We start from the raw sequence: 16,730 nt of genomic DNA on the forward strand, positions 1-16,730 counted from the left end.
TTCTAACAGGCAAGCTGGGGATTTTAGGTACAATGATCCAGTTTAGTTTCTCAAAGCCTAGCTGCTATAGCCACAGTATAGGATCTCTTCCTATTAGATTGCTACTGCATTGAAATGTTGCAGCTTCCTAGAGTTCTTTTTAAGAACAAACTATGGTTATTTTTAAGTTGTTGCTTTGAGGGAACCGAAGAACCTAAAATAGCCCCTGGCCAGTATTGCTCTGAGGTCTCAAGTGTTATTTCTCTGGGAAACTTTGTACATGGTACAGGAGTTGAAGAGTAGCATTGTCTTGCCTTAATTTCTGTACTGGGAATTTCAGGAAATAAATTGTTAAGAGGAATTCAAACACATGGCCTATCTTACTTTCATTTAATTATTTTGAACAATTGAAATCTTGCTAGACACTGGTTTCTCTGACTGGGTCTTGATAGCCAACTGCTTCTTACGCAAGTCACCTTTTCAGTAAGGGGCTCTCAGATACCAGCATTGAGATAGCATTCTTTTTCTGTTAAGATTTCAGTTCTGTTTTTGAATCCTGACTGGATGTCTCTCTGCTCTCACATTCTCTTGGCTTTTCTTCTTTGGTCCACTTGTCAGTTTTATCACTTGACCTCCTCATGGTTTCCCATTCAAACCAGAGGAAGTTCGGTAGTTGATGACCAACAACTCCTGCCTTGTGGATCACGTTTTATTAAATTCTGCTTTTGCTGAAATACTGAGCATACTTAAATAACAACCCAAACATTTAAGTTTGGATAGGAATGGGTTGGTTTCTCAAGTAGGACAGTGTACTTGTACTTTAGGAGGAAATACTCAAGAGAGTAAGGGAGAAGATGAATGGGAATTTCACTTTACACGGCTTAGGACAACATGACTCTCAATAAATGAAGCTAAAATTTCTCCTGGATCCCAGAATTCAAACCATATTTATAAATGTATAATTCAACTACTGTACGGTTTAAATGGGCTTGTTGAGCTAGCCTGGGAAATAATACCATTTTTACCATTTTCTACAGAGAAAGTATTTTCCAACTTATGTATCAGACAACTCAATGAACTTTTAAAAACCAGTTTTTATGTTGGAACTATCTGTGCAGCATTTCTTTACAGTTATACATAAAGTGTTTTTACTGTAAAACTGAGTTAATGTATACAAATAGACCCTTATGCCATAATAAAATTACTAGTACTTACTAATTATGTTTTTGGTGACTTTTTTCCCTAAAATTGAAGCTTGGAATTTTTATTTTAAAAATAATAACTGATGGGTATAAATATCCAAACAGAAAAGCAAGTAAGTCACCATATATCCAACATATTTGTGAACATCTCTTCCAGGAATTCATTTACAAAATTGGAATCATTCCTTCAGTTTTGTGAATTGCTTTTCCCTCTATGGCATGTGCATCTTTTTCTGTGTCTTTTGTTTTTTTAGTTCTCCAACTAGGGATGTAACCCACACCCCCTGCAGTGGAAGTGTGGAGTCTTAACCACTGGACCACCAGGTAAGTCCCTGTGCCATTTTCGATAACTATGCCGTCTTACAGTATAAATATGCCACTATAAGATGGTCATGTTTGTTCTTCTGTAAACAGCCCTAAAATGAATGTTCCTGTTCAAATCTTTGTGTACTTACCTGATTTCTCACCACCGTAGGATAAATCCTATAAAAGAATTGCAGGGTTAAAGTGAATGAATTTAAGTTTTGGTGCAAGTTGCTCTCCAAAGCAGTTCCAGTTTATGGTCCTACCCTCCACTCTAGGAGAGAAACGTGTTTCCCCACAGCAGTAACACCAGGTGTTGGCTTTTGGTCACTTTGCTAGGTGCATTACATGGATTTATTTACGTCTTATAATTGAATGAGGATTAACATCTTAAGTTTATTGGTCACTTGCATTTCTTGAAAAGACTTTATTTGTTGCAAAAATAGAACAAAGTTTGTGTATACTCTCCACTGGACATGAGTGGAGTTTAATAAATGTTTTCCATTATCATAGCACAATGAATGAAACCAATCTATTAACATGAAGCATACCATCCCATAGATGCTTCCTTGAACCTTTTTTTTTCTTCTCAGTATACCGTGGAAATCACATTAGTTCACAGAAATTGTTTGTTCTTACAACTGCATCATACCCCATTGTGAGGGTACACCATAGTTTATTCAACCCTTTTCTTATTATGAATGGGCACATAGGTTGTTTCCAGTATTTTTCAATTACAAACAGTGCTGCAGGGAGAAACCTCCTTATGTATGTATTTATGTACTTTCAGAGGGGTATCTTCAGAGTAGATTCCTAGGAGTGAGATAGCTGAGTCAGAAGGCAAGTGCATATGTAGTTTTTGTTCTTTATTATCATGTATTGGCAAGGGGAATGCTAGAAGGGCGGTTTTTTTCTTGGAATTTATTTTTTGAAGAAGCCAGGCCATTTGTTCTGTAGATTTTACCACATTCTGAATTCTGCTGAGGCATCTCCCATCTGTCACTTAAGCTCCTTTTCCTCCTGTATCAATCTAATACATTGATAATTAGATTGCAAAGTGTACTCATGTCCAGTTGTCCCTCTTTTGATGTTAAGAGCAAGAAGTGATCGTTGCCTAAATCTCAGGTCACTGTGTTCTGGTGACCTGTACTCTATGCCACTCACTGGACAACTTCCACAGGGACTGCTCCCCTGGCAGCCAGAACTCTCCCATCTCGTTTCCTAGTCCCATGTCTTTGTGTTTCTTAGGTATGTCTATCTAAGGATTTATCAAAATCCTTTTGTTTTCATCTGTGCATGCTTCTTGCAAGGTCCTTAGAGGTTCGCACCAAGTGTCATGGTGGTTTGATGAGCTCCTATTGCAAGATAGTATTGCATAATCAAAAGTATGGACTCTTGAGCAAAACTGCCTTACTGTATGTGACCTTTGGTAAATTTTTAATGTCTCTAGACTTCAATTTCTAATCTGCAGAATGGGAATAACAATATCTCACAGAGTTCTGAGGATTAGGTGATTTTAATACATAGAATGTTATCTGGCTCATAGTAATGAGATACCAAATTAACCATGTGCGAATCACTTTCCTAGAGACAAATGTATACTGAGCACCTACTATGGTGATTACAGTAGTTTCCTTACGAGTCTTCCGGCTTTTTCCTTTCAGTTTGTTTTCTAAATAATCCTGTTAAATCATATCTTGTCCTTCAAAACCATCCCATCTCACACAGACTATCCAAACTCACTGTTGGTCACTTCAGTTCAGTTGCTCAGTCGTGTCCGACTCTTTGCGACCCAATGAATTGCAGCACGCCAGGCCTCCCTGTCCATCACCAACTCCCAGAGTCTACTCAAACTCATGTCCATCGAGTTGGTGATGCCATCCAGCCATCTTATGCTCTATTGTCCCCTTCTCCTCCTGCCCCCCATCTCTCCCAGCATCAGGGTCTTTTCCAATGAGTCAACTCTTTGCATGAGGTGACCAAAGTACTGGAGTTTCAGTTTTAGCATCAGTCCTTCCAATGAGCACTCAGGACTGATATCCTTTAGGATGGACTGGTTGGATCTCCTTGCAGTCTAAGGGACTCTCAAGAGTCTTCTCCAACACCACAGTTCAAAGGCATCAATTCTTCAGTGCTCAGCTTTCTTCCAACTCTCACCTCCATACATGACCACTGAAAAAACTATAGCCTTGACGGACCTTTGTTGGCACAGTAATGTCTCTGCTTTTGAGTATGCTATCTAGGTTGGTCATAACTTTGCTTCCAAGGAGTAAGCGTCTTTTAATTTCATGGCTTTAGTCACCATCTGCAGTGATTTTGGAGCCCCCAAAAATAAAGTCTGACACTGTTTCCACGGTTTCCCCATCTATTTCCCATGAAGTGATGGGACCAGATGCCATGATCTTCGTTTTCTGAATGTTGAGCTTTAAGCCAACTTTTTCACTCTCCTCTTTAACTTTCATCAAGAGGCTTTTTAGTTCTTCACTTTCTGCCATAAGGGTGGTGTCATCTGCATATCTGAGGTTATTGATATTTCTCCCTGCAATCTTGATTCCAGTTTGTGTTTCTTCCAGTCCAGCGTTTCTCATGATGTACTCTGCATATAAGTTAAATAAACAGGGTGACATTCATAGAGGCTATACATTAATAACAATACACGGATCCTTGTTACATTTTTATCCACTGATGGGCTGGGTTATATACTGTCAAAACGTTTCTGCCTTTCAGCTTATAGCAATTAACGAGAGTAGTTACCCAGCTATGTTTGTAAACATTTCCTTGTGATCTGTTGGTCAATCGATATCACCAGTAAGCAAGAGAGACTCCCTGCCGCAGAGGGAGGGACTGGGCTGGAAATGGTAATGCCTTCGGACAGCTTCCTTTCCATGACAACGGTTGCTGTGGTGACGACTACGCCTTCCCATTGGTCACTGCAAAGCTTACTGCTGTTCCCCGGCAGTACGTCATTGGCTGGCGTTCCGCACTGCGCAGGCGCAGGGCTGTAGCGGCCGTAAGTGAAGCGTCGCAAAAGAGAAGGAAGGCGGGAGTCCCAATTGAAACCGAGGCTGACCAGGCCGCTATGGCGGATTCTCCGTGGGACGAGATTCGTGAGAAATTCCAGACTGCACTGGCCTTATCACGGGTGGAACTGCATAAAAACCCGGAGAAGGAACCGTACAAGTCGAAATACAGCGCCCGGGCGCTGCTGGAAGAGGTTAAAGCGCTATTGGGACCCGCTCCTGAGGACGAGGATGAGCGACCGCAGGCCGATGATAGCTTGGGCGCGGGGGAACACGCTTTGGGGCTGCCGGCTGAATTGGTGGAGGCCGAGGGGCCCGTCGCCCAGGGAGCAGTGAGGCGAGCGGTTATTGAGTTCCATCTCGGGGTGAACCACATTGACACCGAGGAGTTGTCGGCGGGGGAGGAGCATCTGGTAAAATGTCTGCGGCTACTGCGCAAGTACCGACTGTCGCACGACTGCGTCTCCCTCTACATCCAGGCGCAGGTGAGAAAGATGCGGGCCCGCTGCTGTTGGCCGGAGGCCAATGGGTGGAGAGGGGCCTCAACTCTTGCCGAGACCAAAGGCAAACGTAATAAGGCACAATTTGTCCCCACGTTTTCAAACCTCTGTGGTAAGCGGCCTCCAAAATCCGTCTCCATCCTCTTCGCTTACTCCTTCATCACATTGCTTCACTTAGTCGTAGTCAACGCATCGGTTACCCAAGACCCTCCTACATTGTAAATGCTCTTTCCAACCCTCCACCTTTCCAAATCCAGTTCATTCTATTAAAAACCCGAAGTAATTTGTTTATTAATTTCAGATCTCAAGGAAATTGTAGAGAATAATTAGAGTGCATTCTTAATTTGAAATAAGATGTCTGTCTTGCCATAGTCATTCGTTTGCTTCTCAGGGAATTCCTACCCACTCTTCAAAACCGATTTCAAGATTCACTTCATAGTTTTACTAACTTTCTTTGTATCGTTGTATTCTGAACTGACTTCCTCCTAATACGTTTGATTTCTTTAATACTTAACTGTTTCGTATTTCTCTGGTGCTTGGTTTATTAAGAAATAAATCTGACGTTCTCGTTGGGAACATAACAGTTCAGAATACAAATACGTATGAACTTTTGTGTCACGTACTTTGCTTAAGTTAGCTCACAAACCCTTACGTTCAGTAGTTCCAGTTCCTAGTATATGTGATCCAGGGAACATTTACCTCAGTTGATCTTAGTAGGTCTCAGAGTTAAAAAGGACATTGTATAGGACATATTCTGTTATCATGGCCCAATTAAATTAAAAGCTACATAATAACAGGAACTATAGCTCTTTTTTGCTTATTATTTGTAATCTCAGTCCCTGGCACATAAAAGACCATTTTTGGTTTGTTTGTTGAGTGGATGAATGATCTAATGAAATCCATAAGATGTTGAATTCAAACAAAATCTCAATTATTTGAAATTTTCTTCAACCATTTGGCTTCCTAAGATCTTGCTGCTAAGTCGCTTCAGTCGTGTCTTACTCTGTGCGACCCCATAGACGGCAGCCCACCAGGCTCCCCCATCCTGGGATTCTCCAGGCAAGAACACTGGAGTGGGTTGCCATTTCCTTCTCCAATGCGTGAAAGTGCAAAGTGAAGTGAAGGCGCTCAGTCGTGTCCAACTCCCAGTGACCCCATGGACTGCAGCCTCCCAGGCTCGTCTGTCCATGGGATTTTCCAGGCAAGAGTACTGGAGTGGGGTGCCATTGCCTTCTCCTCCTAAGATCTTAATGAAGATTTTAAAAATTCCTTCCCTATCTCAAAAATAGAAACCTTCTTTTTTTTTTTTTTTCCTACCTTTTTTCCTTCAATGAAAGCCTCTCATCCTGAAAACAGAAGTTTTTCTTTTAGCAACAAAGGCAGCAGAGGAGAGGCTCCTCTACCTTTTCAACACGCTTTTTCATAATACACAGGCCTCTACAAAGCACCTAGTAAGAAAGCCAAAGGATAAGATGTTGCATTTCTTTTAAAATAATTTATGTAATATAGGTCTCCAGTATTTACTGTACTTTTGTGACTTTTAATGTGCATGTTCTTAAGTATATTAATATCTCTGAAATCAGGATCCATCTTACAGCTGATTGATTTTATGTCAAAATTTACTTGGCAGTGTTTTCTTGTTGATACATAAAATAATTGTGTCTTAAAAATTGTAACATCTTACATTCAATGATTTACAGCATTTTGAACAGCCAGCTTTTTCTGAATGGTGAATTATTATAGATATTTTTAGTAAAACCAGGAACAAAATCTTGATTAGAAGTTCTGGCCATTGCAGTAATATAGAAAGCAAAAAATAGTATCAATCTTTTAAAATAAAAATCATTTTTTTTAATGTGATTTATGTATACCTAAAGTCATCAACTATAAAAGTCTTAGAACTGTTTGATGAAACAGGAGGTTAACAAAACCAAACCAGGAGGTTATATGGTAAATATATAATATCAATAGTATTCTGTCTATAAGCAATAATTTGTTAAAAGTGTTATTTTTAGAAATTACATTTACAAAGGGTGGGATAATAGAACTGATAATCTTAAAAGAAGTGATATACCATGTTCCTCAGTGGCAAGATTATTTAGATTCGGCTTATGCTAGTCTGTTTCTGAAGTCTACTGCTCAGCTGATCTGTTTATTACAGGGGCCTTTTATTACATTTAATATTTACTTTGATGAGAGATTTGACCTTACTAATATAAAGCAGACTGAAAGGATGGTATAGAATAATTGTATCACATTGGCAGAGATTATTAAAGATATTGATTGCATTCATTTTTGGAGAAACTATGAGGAGATGGATACTGTCCATTAGCATAATTATTGGTGGAAATATAAATCCATAGAACTTTCTGGAGATCAGTAGGTATCTGAGTCAAGACTTTGACTTAAAAATTTCCCATCAGTATTGTAAAATAATATTGAGACAGGTATGCAAAAGTCTGTTAACATGGATGTTTGTCATATCGTTGTTAATTTAAAAAAGAAAAGAATAAAATAAACATTTTTTAGTTTTGTAGTTAAATTAGCTTTGTAGTTTAGCTTTGTAGTTAAATAAGTACTGGTACATCCACATAGAAGAGCAGTATGCAGCCTTTAGAAATGATTTATGTTGGTTCAGAAATACACACTTGCATTATCATGCTGAGCAAAATTTAACTTGACAAATTAGTAGATTGTTCTCCCCACTGCCAGGACATATATGTTTAAGGAGGACCTCAGCTTTACTGAGGTACAGCAGACATATTAAACAGCAAGTATCTAAGTATACAATTTGATGAATTTCGACATCTCTGTATTCCCATGAAACAGTCACGGCAATCACAGTAATGATCAGATCCATCACCACTAAAAGTTTCTTTGTGCAGGTGCATTTGTAACCCCTCACTCGCTCCTGTATTCTCTTTCCCTTCTTGCCCTCCTCCCCCACATTTTCTAGAATTTCATAATGGACTTATATGGTGTATGCTCTTCTTTTGTCTGACTTCTTTCACTGATCATCATCATTTCATTGCTGCATCAGAGATAATCTTTTTAATTTTTTTTTCTTTTGTCTGTTAATATGGTGAATTACATTGATTGATTTTTCTAATGTTAAGCCAACCTTTCTTTCCTGTGATAAACTCCACTTGGAGATTTTGCCAAGCCAAAGTTGGGTCAGATATTACCCTTTTTATGTACTGTTGGATGGAATTTGCTAAAATTTTGTTAGTATTTTTTGTATCTTTGTTCATGAAGGATATCAGTCTGTAGTTTCTTGTTATGTCTTTGGTATAGAGGAACTATTCTTTCCTCTTTGTTTTTCTGGATGAATTTGTGTAGACTTGGTATTATTTTTTCCTTACGTGTTTGGTAGAATTCACTAGTAGTACTTCTTTAGCTGTTTTTGATTCAGTTTTTTCCCTTACCTATTCTGTTATCCCAAGGGCAGGAACATGGTGATGCTCTGTGAATGATACAGTACTTTCTGATATATTATGGGATTTATATTGTAAAAATAATTAGCACATCAAAAAAAAGATTACCTCTGTGGAGGAAACACTGAAGCAAAACATTAACAGTATTTTGAAAAGTCAGGTCAGTTTTAGATCCCTTGCATGGTCCTTAACTTCAGGACCTCAGTAAGTTATGGTTCAGAAGGAAAACCTGTGTCATTTCTAGACACACTCTAGGTCTCTACTTGGTTTCAGATTTACACACCAGAGTTGGTGCTTTCTGTGGCAGAGCTTACCCTGGATCTAGCAGCCTAAATGCATCACCATCCCATCTAAATAGAGTAAATGTGGCTAACTAGTTCCTGGTAGTAGATACTTCTCTAGTTAGGTACAGTCTGCTGGGTTTGCGTTTACTGGTGTCATGGCCAAATGGAGTGTCTCAGACGAAAAATGAATTGACCCAGGGGGTGAGAAAAGGTAACTTGTGGATTCATTTCTAAATTCAAGAAATGAGTTTTAAGGGAGATTATATTCTCTTGAGGCTGGATGGGCAGAATAATCATTAAATTAGTACTGAGTCTTTAAGCTTCCCCAGGGTACTGCAAAGAAATACAGAGGAGAGAATTGCCCCATCTCAGTAATTTATCACCATAACCTACCTGCAGCTCTAGACACTGAGAACTGATCAAGTCACTTAAAAAAAACCCAAAAAACTAGAATAGGTATACTATGTAAGGCCATAGGACCAGAGGTCTGTGTTCCAGGGCAGCAATCATATTACCTTTAAACTGTAGGATTTCGAAACATTTTTTTGTGTCTGCCACATGCCCCTTTTGCAGTCTACTGAAGCCTGTATTTCATGAAACAGAATAATAATTTTAAATGTATAAAATTAAATGTAGAGGGTTGCAAAAGAAACCAGTAATATTGAAGTTATCAAAATATTTTTTAAAACAAATGTATGATATAGTGATATATAAGGTTCCTTATGAGTCCATTAAATAACATGTTTTTAAATATAATTTTAAAGTATTATTGAATATTAATGATAGTTTGAGATATCTGTGAGCTATAATACAAAGATTTTTTTCACTTCTATAGACCACAAAACCCCAGGTACTGTAACACTGTTACATTTTGTTTCCTGCCTTCATACCTGAAAAGAAAAATGCTAAATTGTAAGAGGATATAGTGAAAATGACTTTGTAATGTTTCCCCATCCACATTCATAGACTCTGAATTCTCTTCGTGGGTAACTTGTGGGTTCTTGGGCCAAGGTTAAGAATTTGCTTTGAAAACATTGTTTCCTTATCCTGTTCCCTTCTCTCTGGGGGAGTAAGCAAAAAAGATGGTAGAAGCCCAGCCTCAGCAGAATCCCTGTGCCTGAAAGACTGTCCTGAGGGTTGGGAGGCTGACTAATCCCATTGTCTAAGCAGGAGCTAGTCTTCAGCACAGGCCTGATTTGCCCTATGATAAAAGAGTTGTGTAGCAGAGGGAAAACTGACTTAGTTTTTAAAATGTAACATTGTACCCCCAAATTCAGCAGCTTGAAACTTAATTACTGAGATAACAGGAATCCAGGCTGGCTTGCCCCTAGCTCAAGGTCTGTCATCAGACTATTGGCCTGCTGGGGCTGCGCTGGAAGGTTTAACTAGAGAATCCGAGCTCACTTGTGTGGTTCTTGGCAGGATTCATACAGGCTGTTGGTCTGAGGCCCTGACTGTTGACTTCTCTTAGTTCCTTGACACCATAATGTGGCTCAAAATATGGCATTTGACTTCCCTCAGAGAGAACAGCAAGAGGGAGCACCCAAAATGGAACCATAGTGTTTTGTAACTTGATGTTGGAGGGGACCATCCATCACTGTTGCCGTGTTCTGTTTGTTAGAAGCAAGTCCCTAAATCTAGCCCAGACTTAAAGGGAAGAGATTGTACAAGGGCACGAACACCAGAAGGCAGGAATCATTGGGGAACCCAATTTAGTGACTGTCTCCTGTTCTTCCCCGGTGGCTCAGATGGTAAAGCATCTGTCTGCAGTGCAAGAGACCTGGGTTCGATCCCTGGGTCAGGAAGATTCCCTGGAGAAGGAAATGGCTACCCACTCCAGTACTCTTGACTGGGAAATCCCATGGATGGAGGAGCCTGGTAGGCTACAGTCCATGGAGTCACAAAGAGTCGGACATGACTGAGCGACTTCTCTTCCTCTTCTTCTTCCTTCCTCCTGTGACATAAGGACAATAGTATTATGAATAATTAATTCATTGTTAATCAGACACTAGTACTATTTAGGTAAGCATTGACTTTGAAACTATGAAAACTACCTTATTGGATGATTTATATTGTCATTTTTTTCTCTTTTTATTTTCCAGAATAACCTGGGTATCTTGTGGTCTGAAAGAGAAGAAATTGAAACTGCACAAGCTTATCTAGAATCATCCGAAGCTCTATATAATCAGTATATGAAAGAGGTATGTTGCATGTCAGATAAATTTTAATCTTTGATTGAAACTAGTTAAGAATTGGTGTTAAGAATTCCTCATTCCTAATACTACAATATGACTTTTCAGTGTGCTTTGGGATGTCTTTATACAACTGTCTATGTGGTCACCTAATAGCTAAAATTATTTAATATTTTTTATTAAAGACTTTAGCATTCTTAAAAATAATCCTTGGATAAGGTCTATTTCAAGTATTACTGTATAAGAAATATTATTCTAATATCCTGAAATACTGATACTTGCAAAATTTCTATTTTGATTTCTACTGAGGATAGCAGGGCTTAGAGGAAAGCAAACAGCTATCAGTACTTAAGCAAAATATCTGAAATTTTGGAGGCACTGGTTCTCAAGTTTCAGCATGTATCAGAGTCACCTGGAGAACTTGTTAAAATACAGTGCTCACACCCCTGACTCTGAGTGAGTAGGTCTGGGTTGGTACCTTTTTAACCGGGTGCGACTGCTGCTACTGGTTTGGCTACTGCACTTTGAGAAGCACTGCTTCAGGGCAGTGATTTTCGATAACTTTATTTTTTTGAATTGTAAAACCCTTCTGAAATACAATATATAAAACTTGGTAGAGCTACTGTGGTGAAACAGGTCAGAAGAAGCCTGAGCCCAATCCACTACAGATACCTTCTTCCCTCCCTGCTGTGGTAGCACAAGAGGTGCCGTAGGACTAGTTCTAGGGCTCTAGAGAGCCACGTTGAAAACTTGGGCTTTAGAGGCTCACCGTCCTACAGAGGTGAACTTTGTAACACCTCTGGGTTGCCATTCATTTCCTTAATAAATTTTATGCACCCCTTGACTTTCTGGAGGAGGCCGTACATGTTGGGGGCAGGGAGGTCAATAGAAAATCTCTGTACCTTCTTCTCAGCTTCACTGTGACCTTAACACTGCTCTAAAAAGTGAAGTCTGTTACAAAATATTAGCAGTCTTGTGAAATTAAAATGGATTTAGTTAATTTTGTTCTGAGGCTATGTGTAGCAGTTTTTTAAATAACCAGGTATTTTGAGGTTTTTCAAACTCAAGATTAAGAATCAATGTTTTACCAGTTTCACTAGTGATTCATATATTGCTAAATTCAGTAGTAAATTCTTAGTCTTCATCTTGAGCGTTTGGCATAGTTATTCAGTCTGGCCTCTGGCTCAGTTGGGTAGTCTCTCTTCCTTGACATACTTCTTTTTTTCTTTTATACCAAGTTGTATTTTTATTTCTTCATTTTTGGCCACGCTGGGGCTGGGTCTTCATTGCCGCACGAGGGCTTTCTCTGGCTGCAGTACATAAGCTTCTCACTGCGGTGGCTTCTGTTGTTGCAGAGTGTGGGCTCCAGGCGTGGGCTCAGTAGTTGTGGCTCACAGGCTCAGTTGCTGTGCAGCATCTTCCCAGACCAGGGGTTGAACCTATGTCTTCTGCATTGACAGGTAGATTCTTAACCACTGGACCACCAGGGAAGTCCGACTGCTTCTTTTATTTAGCTTCCACGTGTTTGTTTTCCCTTCTTCTCAGTTCTTGTTGCTTCATCTTTTTATCTCCAACCTCTAAACAGTGGGGTACCCAGAGTTCAGTGTTTTTGGGTGTCTCTTTCCATCTACATTCACTTCTTTGTTCTAAATACCATCTCTATACTGATGACTCCCAAATTATATCCCCAGTCTGTACCTCTCTGATTCCAAACTGCTGATTTGACAGTTGCACTTTTTATGAGGAAGGTAGGTATCTCTAAAACTACTGTCTAACATTGGGCTTCTGATACCTTCCCCTTCCTACCTTGCTTGCGATGAACACCTTGAGGCCTGAAACCTTGGAGACTTCTCTCCTACTCACCGTCTCAGCAGATTCTTTTGGCTTAACTTTTATTTTTTAATATTTATTTATTTATTTGGCTGTGCTGGGTCTTAGTTGCGGCACTTGGGATCTTTATCTTTGTTGTGGCGTGTGGAATCTTGTGGCGTGCGAATCTAGCTCTCCAACCAGGGGCCTAATCCAAGCCTCCTGCGTTGGGAGTGTGGAGTCTTAGCCACTGGATCACTGAGGAAGTCCCTTTGGTTTTACTTTTAAGTTAGGTCTAGAATCAGTCAGTTGAGTTGCTCAGTCGTGTCCAATTCTTTGTGACCATATGGACTGCAGCACACCAGGCTTCTCTGTCCATCACCAACTCCTGGAGCTTGCTCAGACTCATGTCCATCGAGTCAGTGATGCCATCAAATCATCTCATCCTCTGTCGTTTCCTTCTCCTCCTGCCTTCAGTTGTTCCCAGATCAGGGACTTTTCCAATGAGTCAGTTCTTCTCATCAGGTGGCCATCAAAGTATTGGAGCTTCAGCTTCAGCATCAGTCCTTCCAATGAATATTCAGAAGTGATTTCCTTTAGAATTGACTGGTTGATCTCCTTGCAGTCCACGGGACTCTGAAGAGTCTTCTCCAACACTGTAGTTCAAAAGCCTCAATTCTTCGGCGCTCAACTTTCTTTATGGTCCAACTCTCACATCCATACATGACTACTGGAAAAACCATAGCTTTGACTAGACAGACCTTTGTTGGCAAAGTAATATCTAGAATCAGACCACTGCTATCACCATCATCTCTTGCTGTAACCTTCTTGTTGGTCTTCCTGCTATTATACCCCCTTCAGTCTGTTCTCAGCCGTGTTCAAAGGTAAATCAGATCACATCACTCCTTTCTTCAGATTTTTCAATGGTTTTCCCATCCTACTCAGTAGACTCTGAAGACCCATGAAAACCTACAAGTTCATTTTCTGATCTGGCTACAGTTACTTCTCTAATTTCATCTGCTACTCTCCCCGTCTCATTCTGTTCTAGCTACACTGACCTTGCTGTTCCTAAAACTCACCAGATAAGCTCCCAGCTCAGGACCCCTGCACTTTGTTTCCTCTGCTAATACTGCTCTTCCCCTAGATATCTGTCTGGGTCGCTCCCTCATTTTCTTCGGATCTTGACTCACATGTCTCCCATCCAAGGAGGACTCACTGGCTACTCACCTCACACTGCAAACCACGCCTCCCTAATACTTCCTACCCTGCCCCGGCTTTCCAGCTTTTTTTGCTTTGCACTTGTCACTAACATATTATTCATTTTAATATTTTATTCATCACCCATCTTCAGTACTAGAGTGTATGCCCCAGGATGACAAGGATGTTTTTGCTGTTGTATTCACTGCAGCATCTAGAACAGTATCTATTTCTTGATAACCAGTGAGTGATGGTTTCTTGATAATCAGTGATGCTATACAGTATTTGGAAGATGACCATTTTATAAGCATGTCAGTCATTATAAAATTGCTACAAAAAGTCTCCCGATGTATTCTTACACCACTGGTATATGAGCATTCTCATCTCCTTCACACATATTCCCTACATAGATTTGAAAAAATTCTTTGCTAATATAGGCAAAATGTCTCATTTTAACTTGAATTTCCTTGATTAAAATGGTAATTTTAAAGTATTATTTTCATTTTTGTATTTTCTCTTGAAAGTGTGCATACTTTTTATGCATATTTATTCAATTTTTGTGTTTTCTTGCTAATTTGCTCTTTTATGTTAAAGCTTTTTGAGTTATCATTGACGTATAATGTTGGTTGAAAGTGTACAACATAATGATTCAATATATGTGTATATTTTGAAATGATCATAGTAAGCCTGATTAGTATTCATCACCACACATTTTTAGAATTTTTTTCTTGTGATGAGAATCTTAAGATCTACTCTCAACAGAATTAAAAATTTTATTGGAGTACAGTATATTTATATGTTGTTTTGGTTTCAGGTATACAGCAAAGTGAATCAGTTATACATATACATATATCTACACGTTTTAGCTTCTCTCCCATTTAGGCCATTACAGAGTGTTTAGTAGAGTTCCCTGTGCTGCACAGTCGATTTTCAGTTGCTGTTTTGGGAAATGGTCACAGGGTGGCTGAATTTCTTCACACCCAGCTCTTCCTATTGCAGTAACTAGAGCCTTAGGGGAATTCCTTTTCCCGGGTTGTAAATTAGAGTGAAATGTGCCAGAATAAACACCCAAAAGTTCGTGTCTCAAAACTCCTTGTTTTTTTTAAAATTTAATATGAATTTCTTAGTGATGTAAACTTGATTTACAGCGTGGTATTTGTTCTAGGTTTACAGAGTCTTCTTCAGGTAAATACGCACTTATGTATTCATCTTCAGTTCGTTTCACATACAGATGATTAAAGACTGCTTAGAACACCCCTCTTGCTACACAGTAAGCCTTTGTTGACTATCTGTTTCATACAGATTAGTGTGTATAGGTTGATCCAAACCTCGTAATATATCCTGTCCACCACCTTTCTCCTTGGTGACTGTTAAGTTTGTTTCTGAAGTTTGAATGTTTGTTTCATTTTTGCAAATTAGTGCATTGGTGTCAATTTTTTTTTAACCTATTCCATCTACAAGTAATATCATATTATATCTTTCTCTGAATTACTTCACTTACTAAAATTATGTACAAGTCCATGAAGTGAAGTCGCCCAATTGTGTCCGACTCTTTGCGACCCCGTGGACTGTAGGTTACTGCAAATAGCATCATTTTGTATGTTTTTTCATAGCTGAGTTTTGTTTGATTCTGTGCACGTGTCAGTTGTTTATCCACTTATCTGTCTGTGGGCATTTCGGTGGCCTCCATGACTTGGCTGTTGTAAATAGTGCTGTAGTATTCGTTTGGGTGCATGAGTCTGTTCAGAGTCTGGTTTGCTGCACACATACTCTTAGGAGTGTGATCGCCAGGTCATAGGGTGGCTGTGATTTTACCTTTGAAAGGCACTGTTATAGTGTACTCTAGTGGCTGTTAGCATCAGAGGGTCCCCTTTTCTTAACTCTGTTGTAGCCGTTATTGTCTGTAGACTTCTTGATTATGACCATTTTGATTGATGTGAGGGGATACCTTTTGATTTGCATGTCTTTAATAATTCATCATATTGCGCCTGTTTCTGGGTGCTTTTTTTTTTTTAAAAACACTGAGTTGGACTTCTCTGTTAAAATTGTCTTCTTGAAAATGTGCCCTGTGTTTAATTCATTTCGCTTGCTTGTGTGTGTGTGTGTGTTAGTTGCTTAGTCGTGTCCGACTCTTTGCAACCCCATAGACTGTAGCCCACCGGGCCCCTCCGTCCATGGCATTCTTCAGGCAAGAACACGGCCTTGCCTGAAGGAAGGAAATGGATTGCCATTTCCTTCTCCAAAAGGAACTATAGAAAGAAAAAGCGAAGTCACTCAGTTGTGTCTGACTCATTGCGACTGAACTGACAGTTCTCGGAGGCAGCAGATTTCAGGTTGCTGTTGCGGGAAAGGTCCACAAGGAGGCAGCGTTTTCTCACACCCACCTCCACATACCTGGGCTTGCCTTAGGGCAAATCTGGCTTTGGGGTTGTAAGTTACCGAGTGCAGTGCGCCAGAAGAAGCACCCCAAATTCATTTCTCATTATGTCTCTTATTTATTTTTTTTGGTGTAACTTGGAAATACATGTTGTGTGCGTTGTAGCGTATAGAATCATTTCCTATTACACATGCACATTTATCTACGTGTGTTTGGATTCTTTACGATACAGGTTAATACAGTGTGTTGAGTAGACCTCCCTTGGTAGATACTGCTCTTTGTTGATTGTCTGTTTTGTAGGAAATAGATTGTATTTGTTCATCCCAAGCTTCTTAATTATTCCTTCCATGCTTCTTTCTTTGGTAAGAAGACATGCATGGATGTGCACGTGTAAATTGCACCTATAAGTGACATGTGATACTTGCCTTTCAGA

General features: G+C 39.6%; 1 protein-coding gene across 1 annotated transcript in view; it reads left to right on the forward strand.

The window, feature by feature from the left end:
• The first annotated feature begins 4,522 nt into the window (after positions 1-4,522).
• KIFBP (kinesin family binding protein) overlaps positions 4,523-16,730 on the forward strand; it is a 54,679-nt gene continuing 42,471 nt past the window's right edge. Inside the window, exons 1-2 of the mRNA NM_001034559.2 lie at positions 4,523-4,989; positions 10,825-10,923. Of these exons, the coding sequence (NP_001029731.1) occupies positions 4,564-4,989; positions 10,825-10,923 (525 nt within the window). The 5' untranslated portion in view covers positions 4,523-4,563. The remainder of the gene's footprint in view (positions 4,990-10,824; positions 10,924-16,730) is intronic.

This window comes from Bos taurus, chromosome 28 (genome assembly GCF_002263795.3).
Source record: "Bos taurus isolate L1 Dominette 01449 registration number 42190680 breed Hereford chromosome 28, ARS-UCD2.0, whole genome shotgun sequence".
NCBI lineage: Eukaryota > Metazoa > Chordata > Mammalia > Artiodactyla > Bovidae > Bos > Bos taurus.